We start from the raw sequence: 22,888 nt of genomic DNA, 5'->3' as shown, positions 1-22,888 counted from the left end.
GGTGCCTAAGACTCTTGCACCGTGTGAAGTCATCAAACATAAAAAGCTGAATGCCTGTGAGCTTGGAGTGGTGAGTGGAGACAGAGGAGAGCTCTTACCGTGGTTGGATTTGGAGGCGTGAACAGGGGTGTAGTGGTTCTTGGATGAGGTTCTGACTGGTGTGTTGTCTTTGGGCGAGCCGTTCATAGCTGCGAAATTTTCACAGTCATATTGCGAAATGGGGATGGGCCCCTGCTGCCTCAGAATGTCTGCAAGGGCCCTGACAAGAAAGGAAAACACAGGAGAAGCTGTTAGTACAACACCGACAAAGATGCTCACCCTCCCAGCACAGTTTGTCTCACAGTGGGCCTAAACTGAACTGATGGCATGTTTTCTGCTCACCGAATGGTTGCTAATTATTGAGACAGTGTTGTGCTGGTCAGGACTGCTCGGTTACTTCTACTTCTCTGCTCCACTTCGCTTCCTCTCGTTTATTTTTTTATTTATTTATTTTTTACATCTGGGAATATGACTGTTTATTTGAGAGAAACAACATTGGAAGTGTGTGCATCTTGCCTAATTGGGTTGAATTTGAATGTTTTTCAGACCGCACCAGGTGCATGTGGAAGGCTGGAGATCTCGAGGGGGGTAGGGGGGTGGAAGAGAGGGAGAGAAGTAATCATGATGAAAGAAAGTTCAAAAAGTGTTTGTTTGCTTTTTCTGGCATCGCTTTTGAACGGGGAAATCAAATTACTTTTGCTGTGCTGAAGCTCAGAGTTTTTTGCATGACAAATGTATCAGGAGTGTAACCTTTGCTTTTAAATTAATATTTTACCGTCAGCCCTCCCCGCCATCTTCCTCCTGTTCCTTATTAAATGTGCAGCAGTGCATGCATGTCGCACACCCTTGATACGGCCTTAACACTATCCATTATTCACAGTCTTAAGATTGCTCGAGTGTTGAATAATGCATCAGATAAAAAGCAAAATATTCATTCTTGAGAGGAAAAAAAATGTGTGTCAGCATTTGTTCATGAATGTGGCCACAGTGTGTGACATGTGATCCACTTGTGGGGGGGCGGGGCTCATAGAGCAAAGCCTTGGGAGGATGCAGGAGCGAGCTGTGGACGTAAAAAGGTAAGCGTTCCTGTCAAAATCGCCACCTGAGCGCACCAAACAGCCATGTGCGGACGTGCAGAGGGTGGGGGTGGAGGCTAGGGGCTGAATTATGATGTTTGACAGCTGGGCGCCTGGACTTATTTGCCTCATAAACTAAATATCTAGGCTGGTGTTTGGTTCAAACTTCTGAGGTGCATCTTTTTAAATCTGTAACAAAACAAGCGTATGCTACATCCAATATCCAGCACTGTGTAAAAGTTTCACCCCTATTCACCCCCTAGTCTTACCACTACCATGGTATTGTTTTATTACAAGTGTAACTGACCAGCAATATCTGTTTTTCAGTTAAAATTAAGATATCAGCAGAAAATACAATGATACTATAAGATTGATTGGTTATTGTTCACTTATTAATCAGCATATTAAGTCTTAGTGTGTTAACCTTCAGAGCAAAGCACAGATGTTGAACTCTCTTTAGACTGTCCCATACAGATTAGGATTCCCTTTTTTCTTTTTATGTTACAGACAGACAGATTCATGTATTTTCTGTTTAGTCAAAGACTAGAAAATAAGAACGGATATCATTAAAATTCTGAAGAAATAACAGGACTAAGGCTGCTTCCGATTTTTGCATGGTGCCATAAATGTTAGGCATTGGTCTTTCTCACTCCCCCACATAGGATATTCACACACCTTCTTTCTCCGGTCTGCTGCAATCAATGTAACAGCGCTCTTTCAACTCATTTCAGGCTTTTGATTCTTTTGGATTTTGAAATCTGCTGCATATTTGATAGAATCTTTAGACAGAAATTGCTCTCGGAGTTCAAACAAATTGCCAGCTCCATTTTCACTCCATTACTTCAAACATACAGACATATGGGTGTATATTGAAAAAAAAGACAGCAGCTGGCAACACTATAAGCCTGTATCTTTGGCCTTTGCCACCTGTCTCTTTGCTTTGCTCTGCCCATACACATGACGATATAAATGATAAGAAGAAATTCTTGATTTATCAAAGAAATTGGCCTGTGACTAAATAATCTTTTGCAGAAACATTACAGAATAGTCTACCTCCAACTCACCTGTGTATATTCATTTCCTGAGGCGGTTCTGTGGCTTTATCATACGCAACTTTGACCGACACTCCCAGCACTATGATGAAGGCTATGATCCCACAGGTGATGTAGACGGCGGTGTTGGTCTGATCCATGCTGGGATCGTACGTGTCACCGGTCGGGATGGGCGACGGCGAGGCCGTCTGCACCCAGTCGGGCGTCTGGTAGTTCCTGCAGGATTTCTGCTCCAGCCGGTCTTTCTTGTACTCGCAGCAGAAGCGCAGGTAACACGAGCCGCAGCAGAAGCGGTGGTCCGTGTTGTTGCACTCGAACATGGTGTCGTACTGGCCGCTCACGTCGTAGTAGCCCAGGCAGGTGTCGTGGGTGAAGGACGGCTGCGTGCTGGGCTGCGGGGCGGCCGTCGTCACCGCATTGGCTTTGGGATTCTTCCGCGCAGCCTGCTTGGGTTTCTTCCCACTGTTGGGGGCGCCCAGCACACACAGCGGGTCCAAGTATATAAGCAGCAACAGAAGGTGGCTTATCCCCATGGTAGTGCGAATAAGTCTTATGTGTTGGTAGAGACACTTTAAACTATTTTTTTTTTTTTTTTTTCAAAGAAAGGCTCAGTCTAGTTTGGCCACAAAGTCTTCCCCTACTCCCTCAGCAGTCATAATGGACACAACTCAGTGTGGACATTTGTCAAGGGCATGCTCTGCTGTTATTATGCAATGGATAGGCTAAAGCCCATTGCGGCGCGCTGAGGAGCGATGCCGAGGAACCGCATCCCTGGACCGGGCAGAGCTCCGCTGCTGGCCGGGACCCGCGTCTCTCCTCCGGCGGAGCCGCGGCGCTGTCCGAGGTGCTGATCGCGGAGCGCCCGCTCTCTTCTGCTGTAGTCAAAGTTAGTCTGCAGGGACACATTATCCAAAACAGCTCATTAGTTATGGTCCCCACGCCAGAGGTACGTCATTAATTAATCAGAATTCCTCTATTTGTCTAAATAACTTAGCAGGTTTTAGACATTTTACTCATTCCTGTAGTTGGAGCGACGCATATAACTGGATTATACATCACGGCACAGCACAGCACAGCACGGTGCCTTACAAATGAATGCTGAGAACTTAACCAGACTACAAGACAATATCTGATCAGGTTTTAAGCATTGCTTAAATTAAGTTGCTGCCATTTATGTGTCAGTGTAATATTCATAGTGGGAGGATAAAAAAAAGCCAGCCTACCTCTGTTATGAGCCCCGCTGGGGACTTGCTTTCAGTCTGGGTCTCCGAAACTAAGGATAATATCAGAGCTCTGAGCCCCCCTCTCATTCTCGCTCTCCCTCTCCGTGTGTCTCTGTCTCTCTACTTCTTCTCTCCTACTGGCTTTACTCCCTCCCTCCTCTCTTACATCACTTCAGTATTGGCGTCAGAACTCAGCCAAGTATCGGCAAATTGCACCCCTCCCCCTTCTTCTTCTCTTCTTCCTCCTCTTCCTCCCCCTTCTCCTTCATTAAAGCAAAAAAGCAAGCAAGCTTGGTTAATGGCGTTAACACTTCCAAATTAAAGGCTACACAACCCCCTGTTTACAGAATATGGTGGCTGGTGGTCTTGCCTCTGCCCGTTTTGCCTGTTGTCTTCTTTTCAACTCCTATGTCGCATCGTTTTCACTTGATATGCCTGTAAACAATCAGCTTTCAGGATGACACTGGAAGAAGCTGGGTTCATTTCGTTTATGCACTCATTATTGCTGATAAGGTCATTCATGTTGGGTGTATAGACAAGCCAAGGCACCGAGGGGATTGTGCAGAACGATAGGGCTCAATTACCAGTGAGGACTGTTTCAACAATGCAGCACTAAGATGAGCCAAAGCTGTGAGAAACACTCCTCCACACAACATTTCCTTTTGTTTTTCTCCCATGTCTATAGTCACCAATGAAAAAAAATGAAATAAAATCAACATCCATTAATCATATGCAACATTCCAAATAAAAACATTCACTAATTAATACACATCTAACTAGCCCAGAACATGGCCCGATAAGACGGAGACCTGCACACATTGCTCTCAGCTGCACAGGGAGAGTTTTGTCACAAACCATATTTACACTTAATACTCATCACAGAGCTGAAGGTGTCTGAATAAGAGCGGCAATAGAGATGTGTGGAAGCTGCAAGATTGGAGTGGAACCTTAAATTGCAGTTATCCTCCTTGGTTGGGAATGCATGCCGCGTGCTGAGAATACAGAACATTGTTAATGGGTAGTGTTTCTGGCAGGCAGGAGGCTGTAATGATGTGGGCCAAAGGAACACAAGTAAAGATCAGAGGAGGGAGTATTATACGTCCCCAGGGAGATAGCCGGGAGGAAAAACAACTAAAAGAAGATTTCAGAAATTACGTTTTTCTATCTTTAAGCACAGTAAACAATTAATTACAGTTCTATGTGGAAATGTTGTTCAGTGTGGTATTGCACACAGACTTCAAGAATGAACAGATATCTGCTAAATGTGTGTGTCAACATGATTAATATCAAATGTTTTAACATATATGAAAAAAAAACTTGTTTTCAATTTTATGAGAACATATCTTGGAAAAAAAAGTTGGGACATGGGCAGCAAAAAGGTAAGTGGTACTAAAGAGAAACACCTGAAAGGAGATGTTGCAACTAGTCATATTAATTGGAAACAGGTCAGTAACATAACTGTGTATAAAAACAGCATCTTCAAGAGGAAGAGTCGTTTATAAAATAAATATGGGCAGAGCTTCACCCTCCACAAATTGTGCCATCCACAAATCCAGGTTAAAGCGCTATCATGCATAGCATAAACCATATGTTGACATGATCCACCTTCTCATCTGGGTCAAAGCTCATTTAAAAGGACTGAGGTAAGATAGAAATTCTTTTTAGAAACCACGAATGCCATATATTTTATACTTTATAGAAAAGGGACCATCAGGGTTGTTTTCAGCACTCAGTTTAAAAGCATGGAGTTCTCATGATATGGGGGTGCATTAGTGTCCATGTCTGGAGAGGAAACATCAATGCTAAAAGATATGTATGAGCTTGATATGCTCCCATCCAAACAATGTCTTTTTCAGGGAAGGCCTTGCTTCTTTCTGTAAGAAAAACACAAGAAAGATTTTTGAAATGGATGCAGTAAGCGGTTTAGTATACTACACCCATTACTAAAGCATGACTACATAGCAGAATAGTCGCGGTGTTGAACTGGCTTGACTGCAGTCCAGAATACTCACAAAATAGTTCAGAAGATGTTTGACTTTTAAGCAGCTACACTTCCACATCAAACAAGACAACATTCTCCAAAACTCCAAAAACTAGCATCTTCATTTCCAAGACTTATAAATTCAAAATTATCTACATTTTTTTTTCTTAAGATGACACATTTCTTAAGTTTAAGCATTTTATGTGTTCTATGCGGTTTGGGTATTTGAATATGGGTTTATGACATTCATAAATCATTGGATTTTGTTTTTAATTTATATTTTACAGTGCCTGAACCTTTTTGGAGCTGTGGTTGTGTTTGCTTGGGTTTGGATGGTTTAGTTGCACATTAGCCACTGCAGAGGACATCAGGGAGTCATTTCACATCCATTTAGTGAAATTCATTTTTTTTAAATGGCCATGTAATGCATTATTATTATGCATTATTTTGCTTCTGAAAACTTAAATCCATGTTATCCACCTAAGTGGATGTGCACACAGCTGAAGTTGAATGTGAAGCCCATGATAAACAACCGGTAAAACTTTTGATTCCATCAAGACAATAAACAAACTTCATCGTTTCTGAAAAGATTGCATGATATGTCCAGGAGTGGACACATCAGTAACCTGCTGAGAAATTACTTAAATAGGGCAAAAACAAATAATAAACATATATTTTTATATGCCCTTAGAAGTAAAAAAAAAAAAATACACTTTTTTATCCTAGTTGATGCACAAAAGGGAAATGTATTGTTACCATGATGTACAGCAGTGCAAGTTTTATGAAATACAGAGATACAAGGGTGAAATACAGGGGTGAAATACAGAATAAGGGATGCTGAGGGAAAGAGAATCAAAGGTAACATTTTTACAGCTTAATGTGGAGTCCGTTCTGATCCTCTTTTTTCCTTCTTGAAACACATGAGGCGAACATGTTTACTCCAAGCAACAAAACTCCTGAAAAATATCATGAACTTCCCCACAGTAGTTAGTAATTTACCACCAAAAAAAAGAAAAAATTAAAGATTTCTGGTGTATCACAGCTTGTTCTGCTGCCCTCAAGTGTCCAAAAAACTTAAGCTGATCTGTCTTTCTGTGCTCGATAACGACTTTAGAGAACTCCTCGGAGTAATGACGACACCAGACGCCTGACAATTACACAAAGGTTCAAACATAATAAAATAAGTTCTTCACATGAAATATCAGAGACTGAAGTTACACTGGCATGACCATTATTTACAAAACAACAAGTCTCGAGTTCGACACTGTCGCTGATTTGAACATCGTTTCTGTTTTGCCTGAAAGAACTGCTGCATTCAAACTGGAAACACTTCTGTCAAGACACCAGGAGGTAAAAAGAAGCCAATTAAAGCTGCTGTGCGTCACATGTCAACAAAGACCCACCCCTCTTGTTTTAATATAAAACATATTTTCAACAGTGGCCCAATCAAAATAAAATGGAGCTTTAAATCACGCTGTATTCTTGCCTTGGGGTGGTTTGTCTAAATGTGAAAACTGTGAATCATCATGTTTTTTAGTGTTTTTTTATTGAATTATTCTTCAGCTCTGCTCTGTGGGTGAGCTTAGTTCATTTATATGAAGAAAAAAAAGTGTTTGTTGAGAGAAACAAACTCTTAAACATAAGTTGAAATGACAACTTACAAAATATCCACGTCAAAGTTCATGAGAGATACTTTGTTTTTCATGCAGTAGTAGTAACCTCATTCTAAGTACTCAATGGACAAATCGACTTACTTTAACATAACAGAAACGGATCACAGCAAAAAACGTATTTCTATGAAAGTCAAAAAGCCTTGTCTCAAAAAAATTAGAAGACTATTCTGGATTATTATTGTTAATTTTAAGAATTTTTGTTAATTAAATATTTCTTATCCCACTGGCAAATATATTTTTTTGCTCAAAATAAGGTAATTTTGACTAGATTTGTGGAATATAAGGCCTTTTTCAAGAGGGTCAGTATTTGCATGGAGGATTTATCCAGTCTGCTCTTCTTTCCGTTAACCCACAACTTCAAATCATGCAGACTGGAGCTATTTGAGTCAGTGGACCTTTGGTTCAAAGTGCTGTTAAAGTGATCAGTGATAATTGTGTGAGATATGGGTTGATGATGATGAGGGATGATGATGCTGGTATGTGGCGTGTGGCTGGGTGGGGGTGGGGGAATACAGAGGTCCACCAGAGTTCAACAGTCTCAGTAACAGTGAGATGTTGCTATTTAACCCGTTCATGCTGAGGCCCATCATTAAAAAGTGATTTTCTATTAAAGTTAAACTAAAAAAAATATTATACCTCACAGAGTTGTGAAACATTTCTTCAAAACATTGGTCAGTGAAGACACTATTAATTAAACTTTAGATCGTAAAATTGCACTCAATGTTAAAAACCCCAGTTGGTCTCCAATTAATTTTTGCCTCCAAACCACACCTGAACAATAAATCAGCATTCAAACCTGACTTAAAGGACTCCGTGAACAGGGCTCATTTCTCCTCTGCACCATGTTGAGCTAGATAATTTAAAATTCTCGTAAAGAAAGGAAAGAAATCAGCCTCAAGCTCAGACAGAAGATGGTGACCGCTCATCTGAACGAGGTCGGCCATATTGCCATTTCCAAGTATTTCACCGTGCCTCAAACAGTATTAATCACAAATTCTGTTAGAAGCAAACCTGGACCGGCAGGTGGATAGCTCACCCGGTTGAGTGGGCTCACATGTACGGAGGCTGTAGTCCCCGTGCAGTTGGCCCAGGGTTAAGGCCCAGTCTGTTGTTACCCCATTTCATGTTTCTGTAATGTCAATAAGGTCATTACAGCCATAAAAAAACAAAAAACAAGCAAGAGAAGTTTGGAGTCTTTGAGGTCAAGAACTTTACCACTCACACAGCTGCAAATAAAAGCCAGACTGATGTTTGAGCATCTGAAACATAGGGATGAGTTCATTTCTAATGATGCACATGGATGTCGCTTTGTTTATCAAAAGGAAAGAGAGACCTTCAACTCCCAAAAATACAGTTCCCACAGTGAAACACGGTGGTGGCAGCATAATGCTGTGGGGTTGTTTGGCTGCACAGAAAAGCTTGTTTGGGTGCGTGGGATCATAAAAAGAGGGTTTACGTTGATATTGTGAGGAATAAAATTAAGAAGAAATCTGCTGCCAGTCTAGCTTCTGGTGAGACCTGGGTTTCCAACAATGACCCAAAACATACGTCTAAGTTTGTCCAAAACATGTTGAACCAAACCAAAATAAAAGGTCCCGCTGCGGCCATCTCAGTGCCTACACCTCAGGGTTTGGAAATGATGAAATCTGTATGAGTTGAAACAATTTTCCATGAAATAATGGGCTAAGATCCCTCAAGAGACGTGTATCATCCCACATTCATTCGATGTTTGTTATGGAAGAACGTTGCCTTGTCTTTTTTTTTCTCCAGTAAAGGATTTCATGAGAAACATGTTGAACAACTGTTAATTGTTTCCTTGTGATTCCGTAAAGAGGGAAATAAACAGACTTACAGTTTGAACCTGTCATCATTTATTTGTGAAAGTTACCCACTTCAGTAAATGCTGCTGGAAATTCATGGCACAGCAACAATTATCTGTTAAACTGCCGCAACAAGTGTCCCCTCTCTTATTATTTCAGTAATATTTATTTTGAACTAGACTGCATCTTTTTCAGGAAGTTGTTGGCCTTAGATGAACAATAAAGTGAAATGTTTCTGGTTCAGGCAGAGATGTGCAGTTTCAGGATGTCTGCAAAACATCTGCATATAGCATAGAAGACATTATTTTCTCGGAGCAGTGATTTCATTGAAAAACAAAGGAGTCTTAAGTTCGAAAGCATGAATCCAACTATAGCAACGCCAGAGCTTCACAGGAGCAGGCAGCAATGTCAGATCAGATATCGCCGGAGGTCATACAGCTTGCTGCCACCTCGCGGTCTCTTGACATTGTTTACGAAACAGACAAATATCCAACCTGGGAAGACCTCTGAAGAAGCTGAAAGCACAAGACTTTTCCTGACGGTGGCACTTTCCCTGCTGTCACGCTCCCACCATTTACTCTCCTTGTCTGTCCTCGAGAGGAAATACTGAGGGAAGGTGGGATGCCAGCTCTCATTAGAAAAGGGATTTCAAAAAGACCCAGACAGGAACAGTGGGAAGGAAATAAAAGCTTTGCATAAGCATCTTTTTTCACTGTCACCAGTGGTGTGACTGGCAGCAGGTTAGAGTACCAAAAGATTCTAATTCAAAGTCTAAGCCGCTCCTATAAAACTTACAGTAGCTCCTGAATGGCTTATACAACTCAGCACATCAGGATGGAAATGATAGACTGACTCTGGAGCTAGATTTGTCCCCCAGGATGCTGAATTGAAATACTTTTTTTGATCAAAAGCTCTTTTGGTTTTCCATTAAGTCATTCAGAACAGGTTTTGCACAATGAATGACACGCAGAGGCGGAAAGGCGTGTGATATTGTGTCTGAATTTCTAACCAACACGGCTGATTGGGAGGCTGAGGAGCAGTTGCTTGGTAACCGCGTTTTATGATGCCATCCATACTTGTTGTAATGAAAAATTTAAACACCTCACCACTGAACTATTCTCTGGGTCCTTTACAGATGGTGCTTTGAGACATCTGATCAGGACTGGAAGTTCAGCAGCAAGTCCAAGAGCTCACTGGTGCTACATATACAAACACACATTATTATCTGCTCATGAGTCGTGAGTGTTTTTACCGCGTCATCAGACAGAAAAACGGTTCAAACCTAGTTCATTTGCCGCGAAAAATGCTGAGGTAGAAGTATTTATTCTGAGTTTTGTGGTGTGCAATTAATGAGGGGTTTTTTTTGTTCCACTTTTTGTTAGCTGACTGAGGATGCAAACTATATTTAATTACTATACTAAAGATAAAAATTTGCTATAGCTTTCATTTATTTTATATTGAAAAATATTTGATGTTAAAATGATTGATTTAATTCATTATATAAATTTAATTTGATTTAAACATCCCATCAGTCATGGGAAACAAATGATTGAATTATAAATCATTAATGAATGCATAATGAGCAAAAATATCAATTAGTCCTTTGTTGCAGCAGCTCTGGCTTGTCTGACGGACTCGTTTGAGGCACTGGCTTAACTAGTGAAAAACAATATTGTTTATCAGTCAGGTTCCAGCCTTCTTTTACTTGACAGATGAGCTTTGCGGGAAGGAACCCTGTCATGGACCATTTTCTTTCAATTTCCTTCATAAATGTTTAAACTGGATTGTTTGCCAGCCATTTCAACGATTACTAATAATGCCCTGCTTTCTGGGCTTCCCAGAAAAACCATTTCACACCTTCATCTTCTTGGGAACTGCGTGTGTTGACGAGGACCAGAGAGCAAGCTCACCTTGCACTGGTTTTAAAAAGTCTTAATGGTCTTGCTTTTACCTGATGAACCCTCAGGTCCTCCTTAAAATCCCCGTTGTTAATAGAAGAACCCATGGTGAGGCGGCTTTCCAACAGCCTGCTGGAGAACCGGAGGGCTGCAGAGAACGTTAATGTTTTTAAAAGCAGGCTCAACACCTACTTTTTTAATCTAGCTTTTAAATAATATCCCTCTTTGTTTTATCCTGTTTTAGACTTTCCATCTTAGCTTTTCTGTTTATTATGTTTTTTAACAAATTTTACTGTTATTTCACAACTGATATCTTATTTATTCACTTATTTGTGTATTTCTATTACGATCTATTATTTGTTTATTTTTATATCTTAATCTTTTTCTCTTAGTTTTATCTTTATATTTTTCATACTTTTTGCTTCTTTTTTTTTATCCCCGATTTTTTACCCATTTTATCACTCAGTGCTCCTACCTAAGTGACAGTCCTGGGCATTGCTCCCCTATACTTTTTGCTTTTTAATTCCAGTGTTTCCTCAGTGGGAGTCCTCTGCGTTGGGAGGGCTGTTGACTCCAAGTGATGGAGTGATGGCCTGAGGTCCGTTCATCCCGGGTTCTGGTGGGGTCCATGTATCCATCCAACAGAGGTGGTGTTTGGTACTCTATCCTGCCTGGGAGTTGCAGTGTTTTCCATGCTATTGTACGAAAAGTGCAATATAATCAAAGTTTGAGTTGATTTTATTTTCTATGATAACATCAAAAATAATACATACTGTATCACTGGCCCGAAGGTTGATTTGGGTTTCAGTAACCTGTTCTGAGAGGTTGAATTATAACAGATTAAGTTCAAATGGGAGCGTAAGTTCACAGTGATTCATGTAACCACTATGATTTAAGATAGTTTCTGACCTCTCCAGAGTGTACCCTGCCCTGGGATACGAGCACAAACCTGTGACCCTGAACAGGATGAAGAAGGTGTAGAGAATGGATGGATGGTTTATATCTGTTAGCCTAACAAAGTGCTAGCTTCAGTCTCAGAAATGCAGACAGAATTGGAGTTACAGTATTTTGATTAACAACCATTTTTCTCCTGGGACACAGGACTGTGGGATACAACAAATAAGGGATGTCATTACAACAGGCTCTGCTGGACCCCAAGTTCTGTTATGTAGCATTTTGTGTAATATGATCATATTAGTTCATTGTTTTTGACTGGATTGTGGAATTCAGCCTTATATTTTGGGACCAGCGTTGAGATATCAAAAAAAAATCAAAGAACCTGTGACTTGTTGGAAAACAATGTCCAACGTAAAAGTTTGGATTAATACGGGATTAAATACTGCAAATTTGCAAATTTACTCAGAACAGCACGTTTAGTTCTCTGTTTATACGTTTTAATATTAGATGTATTATGACTGAAGCGCGTGAGGCTGTCTTTTCGTCATCCTCGTTTCTTCTGTGTCCTTAATTTGCATGTTCCTCTTATTTTTTTGCATTTTAAAGTATATCAAGAAAGATTTTAAGATTTGTTCTTCATTAACTAGGAAAGTGAGATTTAAGGCAAAGCAAAAAGCTGTTAAAAAGCCTCAGCATTTCTGTCTGTACAGTCATAACTGCAAGCGAAAAACTTCACAGTGACCAGTCAAGCAGAATAAAGGCTTCTTAACTGATTTCTTGAGTGCCTTGGATCTCCCTCTCCCTCTTTTCTTCAGTAATTTTAGGCTTGCAATTATAACTACCCATGCAGAATAAAGGCTTCAGACATGTGTTCCAAGTGCCTCGGATTTCTCTTTTCTCCACATGACCACAAAAAGACTTTTATTTAAAAGTAAAAAAAAAAGAAAACAGTGAACTTCACAATCATCCATGGCTTAGAAATACTTATTGTTCATGAAATGACTCCAGACCAGCGACGGGCCCACTCACCGCCCTGGGACGACACGCACGGCCTGAATGTTGGAGAAACAGGGGTCGGCTGCAGGATATCAGTTTTTGCAGAGGACACGGCATTGCTGTTGTGACCCTGACAAAGCAGTGAAGCCTGTCTGAGCACGACGCCATTGTTCTGGGCTTCTCTTGCTCCCTCTCTCCAGGGGCCAATCCTTTATACATGCCATGTTCTTCTGCCATTACCATGACCCAATTTCTTTTGAAAACTGCTTCCCAAATTGCAAAAAGAGCCGAGGCTGGTACAAGAGCTTTTAAGAGAAACCGTCCCCTTGAGTTTAACTCTACGTGCCACTGAGTCCTACCCCAGAAAGTGCTTTGTCAAGGATTTCTACTAATGCTTTGGTTTTTGTTTTTTTTTGCCCACAAGGCTACAAGTCTCAGCCACAGGCTTTGAACGGTTGGAGTGTCGAGCTACACGGTGAATTAAAACACAGACACCTTTTTAAATTTGGAAACAGAGCGATGCCTAGCAGGGACAAGATGTAATGGTGTTTCTTGAGTCATTTATGGCACCTTTAGCCTGGTGCACTCTCAATAATAGTGAATAATGCACAAGCATCCTCTTTTGTTCATGGTGTGCTGATACCAGTCAAACTCAGCTGAATCCTTCACCTTGTTAGTGGTTTTTATTTTCTGTCTGTTTTACTGGCTGTCTCGTGAAGATGAGCAAGTCAAGTCTAGAGTAACGACATTTGCCGGCATGCTGACATCACTTCCCATGACTGTCTTGTTAATCTAAAACCCTGCGCTGGCCCACCACAATGTCTCACTAATTTACGGGCAGACTTACAAGTGAATGAGGCCGTTTGATGTTTGACGTTGGCTTTTGATCAGGGCCGTATTTTCAGCGCACTCAGCGGTTGGGGGTTATAAATGATTATTACCGAGGTGCCACTTTGTAGAATATAATGAATGGGATTTGACGGTGTACTGGAAGTGCCTGGGGATATTGTGTTGCAGTCACAGTGGGGGAATCTTGGGAATCCAGCCCTGCACAGTACAGCATCATAAAAATGACATCTTCAAGGAATGTATTTCATTTTCTGCCATTAGGAAATCCAAAACAAGTTGGACAAGTAGAGCAGAATTGGGATTGTTAGACATGAAGATGTTTTTTTAGAGATACAGTCTGTTGTAATTTGATTGTTTTGGTTGGGAGAGTATGACCTAGCAAGACATCCAAATTTTCTTTTTCCTCTTCAATGCAAAGAATATGTCTGGTTCCTTTGGATTCAACCTTGATTTCCCCGGGGCAGCACCAGCGGACACAGAGGAAACTGTCTTTGGACGCCATTGGATAGGCATGCAACCAATCAGAGAAAATGAGCATTGTTGAATTGTCCCACGTGTCCATCAGTTCATGAGTGAATACGACATAGACAAGTGCGGATTGGATTAAGTGGGAGGAGTTGTCTGAATTTAAGGGAATAGGTGAACTTGACTTTTAAAGAGCTTTAAGGGCTTAACAAGATTAGATGAGCACTATAGGGTTAAATATAATTATGGTTAGATACTGTTGTCAGATACTTGCCTTTTTTGTGTAGCCAAGTACAGAAAACCAGAGGTGTAATTTGACAAAGAGAAACAAAAGGATACTTTTTTCCTTTTTCCTGCATGTAAATACAAACAGGTAAATGAACACTCTTTACTTCACCGTGTCTGTTTACCTGCTTACTGGAGCCCTTCATACATGGGTTAGGTTAGGGTCAAGTCATTTTCAGGTTAGCACTCTGTGTTACCTCACTACTGTTTGGTTTTGTTCTTTGTTTACAGTTTTATTTGTTGAAGCCCATCGACATAACAATGGTGTGATTAAAATCACTGAAACAAGGTTGTGTGTTGTTCTGATTTATCATCATTTTTTAAACGATTTCTTTTCATATTAGTTTATGCAGTCAAGCGCTACAAGACTAACAGATCCTAACCACATGCACAAATGAACACCTTTGACCCCACATACATTTGTTAAGGTGATAGTGTTAAAGGAGCTTGTTAACTTTAAAAGCACCTGTCCATTTATAAATTACACTCTCGGACTCAAGAGACTGGGTATATGAATACACCACAAACATAAAAAGAGAGCATGTGCGGTGTCTCAGCAGGGGTACCAGCCGGATCAACGGGGCAGTCTTTGTGATATCATATTCAAATCCCTTTGTTTTCCTAAATAAGAGTTTGTTGTTTTGGTTGATGATAAACCGTCTGATATTTGCTCTCTTTTTTTCCTGGCCTCTTATGGTTCATCGTCTCTCAATTTGCTCTTCACTTTTCACTTTTTTAACTCTGAGTAACCAGAGTAGTCTGGCATGCCCTAAATCCGTCAAGCGTCCGAAGCCCTATATATAAACCTTATATTTACTACATTTGTTTAAATAGTTTTAATGTCTCAAATGTTACTTAAAATGCCAAATCTCTCTAAAATCTCTAAGGGTCCCATTCAGCAGTCCAATCAAGTTGAGGTCTAGACTTTGACTGGACCACTGCAACATCTTAAAGGTTTTCTTTTCCAGCAGTTCTGTCAGATTTGCTGGTGTTGTTGGGGTCAATGTCCTGTTGAATGATCAAATAGTTGAAAACATTGATAAACAGATGATTTTATGGATATGTTAATATCCATAAAATCATCCGTATATCAATGTTTTCAACCCTGCAGCTGCAAAGCAAGCCCATCACCCCTCTACCACCACACTTCACCGCTGGTATCAGGCAGCTTCACTTTTGTCTCATCTGCCCAGTGGACATTGTTTCAGAAGATTAGTTTTTCCTTAATTTACGTCTAGTTCAGCTGAACTCTAAAAAAAAAAAAAAACCTTTCATACGGAAAATGCGCATTAGCGCAGTAGCAAAATGCACAATAGTATTGCCATAAACAGCTGCAGCAGCTTTTAAAACCAGCTTGTTTTTTTTCCCCGAGCCCCCTCAGTGCCAATAATCTAAGCTTGGCGTGTATGTTGGGGAGTCTAAAAAGCATCTGAACAGGGCCATCATATCAAAGATGGCATTCATCTATTTAGCTTCAGTCGAACCGCAGGGAACTGAAATGTTCCCCCTCGACTTTAGAAGAACACTTAAACTAGAGTTAAACATTAATGTGCAATTATTTATACATTGTGCAGCCCCACATGCCTGCTTACGCTACCTTCCTGTGCCACCCTCAGTGGCTTGCTAATGTGGTTCACTGGTTAGTTGATCAGCTTTCTTCTGATGCCACAGCGAACGCCCTGGGAAGTCAGCGAGCAGAGCGATTCACTCCCCAAAGTTATGCGAAACGCAGTGAGCCCCCGCAAATCATGTCAATGTCTCCCAGAGGACGACTTTTCCAGATGCCTCTGTTTTTCCTCTTCAATGATGCGTTACAGCATGTGTGGGCATGTATGCTGAAGCATGAATGGGTAAAAGTGGGTCACAGCTGCCAATATAAGACTATTTTCTCAAAAGATGGGGCTTTCCTTGAGCAGCAAAGAGAAATGAAAGGCCCACTTCAACCTTGTCCATTTCTTGCCCTCACTCTAACCACATGTTTTGTCCCATGAAAATGAGAGGAACAGCGAGGCAATGCTTGGGCATTCATTTTCCAAATTGGCTGTCAGACTGGCGATACACAGCCCTCCCTCTCTTTCATGGTCCTTTCAACTATTCCTCTGTTTCTCTTTGATATCAGTGTTGTCTCCCAATCTTGAGCAAAGCTTGTTTGCCAGGTTGGCCTTATCTCTGTCAAGGTATAGAATCCATTTTTAGAGTCTTGGGTTTTCAATTTTGCAGGCTGAGAATATTTTCTGAATATGAAATACGTCTATTTCTGATGCAAACATCCACTGCATACGTCTGAAAAACTAACTAAACTGAGGGGTAGTTGAGTTGGTTGCCCTCCAATAATCGCTGATTTGATTCCCAGCCCTGTCACGTGTCTCTGGGAAAGTTATTGAACCTCACACTGCCTCCATTGCCCCAGCCAGGTCACAAGCCAGTAGATATTTTGGACCTAATACAATGAATTTAGATGATTAAACAAGCGCAGAGCGATACATGTTACTGAACAACTCTTCCACAACAACGACACTTCGAATTGCTCACTTATGGGAATGTCAGCATTATTAATGCTGTTTTTGAAGCTCATTGTCCAGTATTGGATAGGTGCATTTCATGTGTTGTAGGGGACCCAAGTACCTGCAAAGAAAGCTGCTCATGACTTTAGCAATATTGTGGACATTGGCCAAAGAGAAAAACAAACCCTGCCAGATGCATAAAAGCAAAAAGCTTTTACACATTATGTTTTGTGGGATACTAATGAGATCTCCAGGCTGTCTGTTTCTGCATCATCTGTGTGTCAAGGCCACATTCACATGATGTAAACTGCCCCCACAATTGTATTTCCCATCAGCTGTTTCTGTTTTACCACTGCCGGGATTGAAAACCATCAAAAACAATCTCACAGACTGACAGAAAAACAAAATCCATTTGGTGTTTCATCTGCTCTGAGTGATGCATATTTTCATATTTTCCTGAGCTTCAATGATCACTCAGACTAACAAAAAGGCACCATCCATCTTTTTCCTGCAACAACATATTGATATATAAACTGAAATAACTTTGGAGATAATATCTCTGTCAGTAGAATACATCTAATCTGGTAAATCAAGAATGCCCTTGTAGATACTTAACAGTTATATTAAGATGTTCTTGCTGTGTCTGCTCGTTATGTATCACATTATCTGGTGTTTCTGCTATATTTTAATGTTCTAAGCTTTAGGAAGCACCCTTAAAATGAGCACAAAATCATTTATGATTTTAAGGAATAGTTGATTATTTTTAGGAAGCGTCATGTAGCTTGTGCTCTGCCATACCCAATCTCAGCAAAAACTACCCAGATAACTTAACCAGTTGCATATTTGCTCTCATATTCTGTACATCATCCCTTTTGCCTTGCAATTGCAATTACGTACTTCTAAGGACAAACATAGTAATCTTACCTCTTATTTCTAATTCATGTATGAGTGAAGGACATGCCATCCTTTCACAAATTCATGGTGACAAGCTCATACTCAAAAGAATTGGGAAAACAAGTTTTCCAATTTACAATTTCCATCCAATATGTCCATCATGGATCTAAGTTTTCACATTACAAACATTATCAATAAAATCCAGTGAATGCATGTGGGATGGTTCCCTGATGTCCAGGTAAGTGGTAAATGTACAACTGACTCACCCATAACCATGCAGATATATCAAGAAAATACCTTTTAATGGCTGTCCACTGTAATGACCATCATCCTCGTTTTATGATTCAAGAATTTCGGACCCAGGTACAGGAGCCTAGGAGGCAAGATTAGCACATTTAAAAAGGTAAAAGTACTTGATTTCAGAAATATCTGTGACTTCATGAACAATTAAATGAGCTAAACTGGAAAGAAAACCTTCAAGAGAAAAAACAAACTGATGGACTGTCAGGGGGAAGAGGTAACGCAGGACAATATCTACTCACACGGGCGGGTGAGACACAGGTGCATCAGTTAACACAGATGAGAACCATGTAGTCAAAGCTGAGCCTGACATGCAAGGAACAAGACTTTCAAACTAAAACAGGAAAAAAGGCAAATCTGATTAACCTAAAACAGGAGCGCAGTTAAAAAAGGAATAAATGAAAAAAAGAAGAGTCCCTTCCCAAATAGCTCCTCATCCGATTTCTAAAGGGGGATCCAGCCAACCTTCAGAGAAAACTCATTTTATTCACTTGTAGCCCCGATCAATCAATCATTTGGTCACTTCCACAATTCGGGTCCACAGGTGAGAGCAGGCACTTTCCTAAATTGAGGGGAGGTCCGCTGCATAAGCCTGTTGGCTTTTTGACCTCTCCTGTCACATTTGTTTTACTATTTTTGATTGTAAGTGTTACTTTTATTGTGTGCAAACTAATAAAAAAAAAGAAAAAAAGAAAAAACTTAGATTGACCAGCCAACAAAAACCCGGTACAGAGTCGGCATTGCTGCAGACGCCACACTGGCTCACCTGTCCATCTCCAGCTCAGTTCTACCCTCACTAATGAACAAGATGTGAGACATCTTATCCCAAACCCAAAAAGGGCATTCCTCCATGAAAACCTTTTTAGTAACTTTTTACTTAATCAAGAACTTAAAGTCATATTGGATTTTCACGTATAGGAAACTAAATTCTTTTAAAAGAGTCCTGCTCTGCCAGGTCGTTGGTACTTACTGTAAATCAGCCATACTGCAGTTGTGGCCATGGCTTAAGATAAAAACTGAGGACTAAACTTTTAGCAGCCTTCAACACAACAAAACTAATTAAGCTATTGAATGAAAATGAAGTTAGCGTCCCAACCGTTCAGAGCAGTTACTAATCGCAACTCCGGTTCAGTGAGTCTATTCAATGATATCGACACATGTTGTGTCTATCATCAGACTTTCTTTTGGACTTTGTTTTTGTTGAGAGTCTCCTTCTTTCTTGAGTGTTACACCTCAATAGGAAAGGTGAATCGTAATATTTCATACCATCAAAGGGTATGAAAGGCTGTCCACTTTCTGACAGCATGTGTGTTTACACCTGCATTCGCAGAAGAAAATGAACACATTTATACGCTAAACTTTCCAATTCTATGAATAAATGATGAATGAATCAAGTTGAGTTTTAGGGGTCGTCCTCCCTATCAAACCATTTGAATAAAAAAATGCTACAGTAAAAAGATGGAATGAAATATAGCAAAATTGATATAGAAAAAGAAAGAGAGGGGGAAGAAAAAACAGCCAAGCTCACCCTTGAAACAAGTTTGGATTTAATATTTTCAAGCCGCTGATCTTGAACCACATAGATGCATTGAGGGATTTGGAGAAAATCAGCAAAAGATATAGAATCCGTTGGATAGAATAAAAAAACAGTGACAGAGAGATCAAAGCTGTACCCATGAGCGATGCTACAAAATGACCTATTCTGCTTGGATGGCCATCAAACTTCGCCGCAGCTGTGCTGAGTTTGCTTTGTGAGGATGTGACTGCCAGCATGCATGAATGTTTGTAGGCATGCTTTCAAGTATGGGAATAATATATTTGTGAGCATGTGTGCCATGTTGAGGATAGACGGTAACGTCCCGACGTTGACTCTGGAGGATGATTGCCACATGCTGACCTTTATGAGTCCATGTACTGAGCCCGCTGGCTGACACCATCACGACGGGCTAGAAATGGAACAAAAGGGAACAACAAAGTGGAGGGCAAGCAGGAGAATGTTCAAACCACTTCCTCTAAGCGTTTTCATTGAGAATGCGAAATCGCAACCATATACGATGAAATGCTTGGAGCACTGATGACTAATCAGAACTGTGAGGACTTAAGTGCTATGTGTAATCTCCAAGAATCCGGAGAACTATTTTGCATGGGACAAGGCTGACTATCTGTATCGGATGCCCGTGATCAGCACTGCCTTTAAAGCAGGCAGGAGTCTGTAATGGAAAACACTGCAGGGGCTCAGGAACGGGCGTGAACATTCCTGTTTAAGACAGCTCACCGCTGCACCCACAAGTCATGTGTGAACATGGTGCAGGAGCAGAGATTCAGGGATCATTTAAAATGGGCCGAAGTTCTGTGCAAAACTGGTCTGTGTTGAGAGGAATTTACATTTTTTGTAGCCATGTCAGTTCACATGACTGCTGTGGTGGCACAAGGGTGCGTTAACGCATGTGGAATGGGCAGCATGCATATCTGAAAAAGAGACATCAGTGTCAGACTGGCAACCTGTCCAGGCATAGATATATGAGACTTCAAAATCATTCCATCCTGTTTTAGTTTACATTTTACACAGTGTTCAAAGTTTTTTTGGAGCTGGGTTAGTATTCCTCTCTCCATGTGAAATAATAACATTAATCGTGAGTATTTTGAGGAGATATTGTATGAAGTAGTAAATATTGCATCAGCGTGAGCAAGTGGATAATTCAGCGGGGTGAAATATTAATAGCTGCTCACACACAAGTAGAGAATGTGAAATAGTGTGAGCAGATATCAGAATAAAGCTCAGGGTGTTTGGAGCATGACGGCTCCCAGTAAGTGAGAGCGCCAGTGAATTGTAATTCAAGGCCTGGTACAACGTTGAACTCAGAGGTTGTTGTTGGGTGGAGGCCTGATAGCGGCAAATGGTCTTTTTTTCTCCTTCGGATCACTGCTGTTTGAGACAACAAAAGACCTTCACTCTGGTCTCCAGCCTGCTCTGCTGCTGTTTCAAAACTGAAGGACACAGAAGAGGCTCACTCATCCCAAATACCGTCCAGCTCATCAAAACAGCCCTGGTACAAGTGGATGTTGGAGTATAGCACACATTTTTTATCAGAATAAAACAAAAAAAAAATGTGCATAAGGCCAGCTCAGCATTTTAACAAACCTTGCTCAGGATCAATGTCATTGGTATGTATGGGCTGCAGTGTCCCCCTGCCTCTTCAAGTCTGCTCCGTAAGCCTCCAAGTCTCATCTTCAGCATTTTTCAATATGAGATCAACGGAAATAAAAATATATCTCCATGATTTGATTTAATCATCACATTTCTAGGGAGGAGATGATGGGAGATAAAGCCGATCAGTTGTTTCATCTTACCTCATCATTATTTTGCCCAGCCTTGTTTGTTGAGATAATCACGGGGCTGCTTTGGGTATGTCTGTGTAATGGATAATGCTTTCGCACTTTTTATAGCAGAGGACACCTTGAGTAGAGTTCCTGTCCACAGATAAAGTGTATCATCCGTCCTGAATTATCCTGCTAAAAGCTCTGGTGCAGGACTTGAGCAGGGATGCTCTTTAGTGTAAGTAGTACTTTTGCAAAATGCAGAGTCGCTGCTCAGGTGGCACAGAAGTGGAATAAATGAGCTTAACTGGAAAACAAATTATTTTCAGAGAATGATGCGCTTCCCTGGACTTTTATTTATTTATTTATTTAATTTATTTATTTGTAGTCAGGCACACTTTTCTAACATTCATAGCTCTTGGAAACTTTGATATCAACCAGAGGAAAACACTTGAGAACTTGTGATTTAGGAGAATCGCTCAATGATAAATAACCTTTTAGTTAGTTTAGTTTATTTTGGTCATGACATCACAAAAAAAATATAAAAATAAGACAAACATCAAAATAGCTTTTACAAAATTAAAAATAAAATAAAAATGACAACAAGGAAACGAATACACTGTTCAAAGAAAACATTACAAAAAAGTTTCCAATATACAATTAACATCTAGACCGAAAAAGGTGTAGGCTGAAGCAAAGCTTATTCATTGCCCTCAAAAGGATTATTTAAAGTAATGAAATAAAAGCAAGAAGTAAGAGATAAGACTGCCAGTAAAACAAATTGCCTCCATGGGGATAACAAAGATTCCTTGAGAAATAAGAAAGAAAAAAAAGGTGCAGTCTACATGTTTCCTTCATCCTTGAATAATCAAATCAAATCACCAATTAAATGAATACTCAAATCAACATAGTAAGCATCACAACTCATTACTTTGGTATAGTGAAATCATCCTTCTTTTCAATGTTTTTTTAAATAAGGTTCTACTTGATTTCAAATCCCTCTCCAACTTATTCCATACATCCACCACTGCCACTGTAGTGCATCTCAGTTTGGTCACATGGATCATTTCATGTTGCTTCGTTGTCGTACAGTAAAGGAAACATGTTGAAAAGCCAAATTTTACAGTTCTAATATGTCAATCATCAACAATGGACACTACCACGTTTTCCTGTGAGACTGGGTTGCTTATCTGCTTAGACTTCCAATATGTGTATGAACACAGAAGTGTGATGAAAGCTGCACTAATCAATATTCATTTACATCCATAATTGATCAATAAACTGTCTGATGTGAAAGGGGACAGTGACAGTGATGAACCCAGAGAGAATTAATTCACTCTTAAATGTCTCTCTGTTCATTGTTTGGGTGGACACAGCAACTTTAAAAATGTCATGTTATTGTGTGTTTTATAGCTCTTATGCACAAAAATAATATTACAGATGTGCTACAATTCCTAAAATCGCAACCAAAGGAAATGATTTTCATTCAGATAAAAAACATCACCCTTGAGCCACAATTACCGTCTTTGTGCTCCAGGGTAATGAATATAATTCTTAGGATTAATGTTCAGGCATGATCTCACAAGGTTTTATGTTTTTTTTCCACTAACTAGTTTCG

General features: G+C 40.3%; 1 protein-coding gene across 9 annotated transcripts in view; it reads right to left on the bottom strand.

Annotated features, from left to right (window-relative positions):
* Positions 1 to 3,518, bottom strand: part of LOC133419418 (protein shisa-6) — a 93,374-nt gene extending 89,856 nt beyond the window's left edge. For all 9 annotated transcript variants that reach the window (XM_061708583.1, XM_061708584.1, XM_061708589.1 and 6 more), the window contains exons 1-3: positions 3,391 to 3,518; positions 2,180 to 3,059; positions 99 to 259 (exon numbers count right to left, since the gene is read on the bottom strand). In XM_061708583.1, coding sequence (XP_061564567.1) covers positions 99 to 259; positions 2,180 to 2,700 — 682 coding nt within the window. In that variant the 5' untranslated portion in view covers positions 2,701 to 3,059; positions 3,391 to 3,518. The remainder of the gene's footprint in view (positions 1 to 98; positions 260 to 2,179; positions 3,060 to 3,390) is intronic.
* Between the last annotated feature and the right edge of the window lie 19,370 nt (positions 3,519 to 22,888).

Source organism: Cololabis saira, chromosome 19 (genome assembly GCF_033807715.1).
Source record: "Cololabis saira isolate AMF1-May2022 chromosome 19, fColSai1.1, whole genome shotgun sequence".
NCBI lineage: Eukaryota > Metazoa > Chordata > Actinopteri > Beloniformes > Belonidae > Cololabis > Cololabis saira.
The sequence above is the reverse complement of the archived record's forward strand: the minus strand, read 5'-3'. Positions and strand labels throughout refer to the sequence as shown.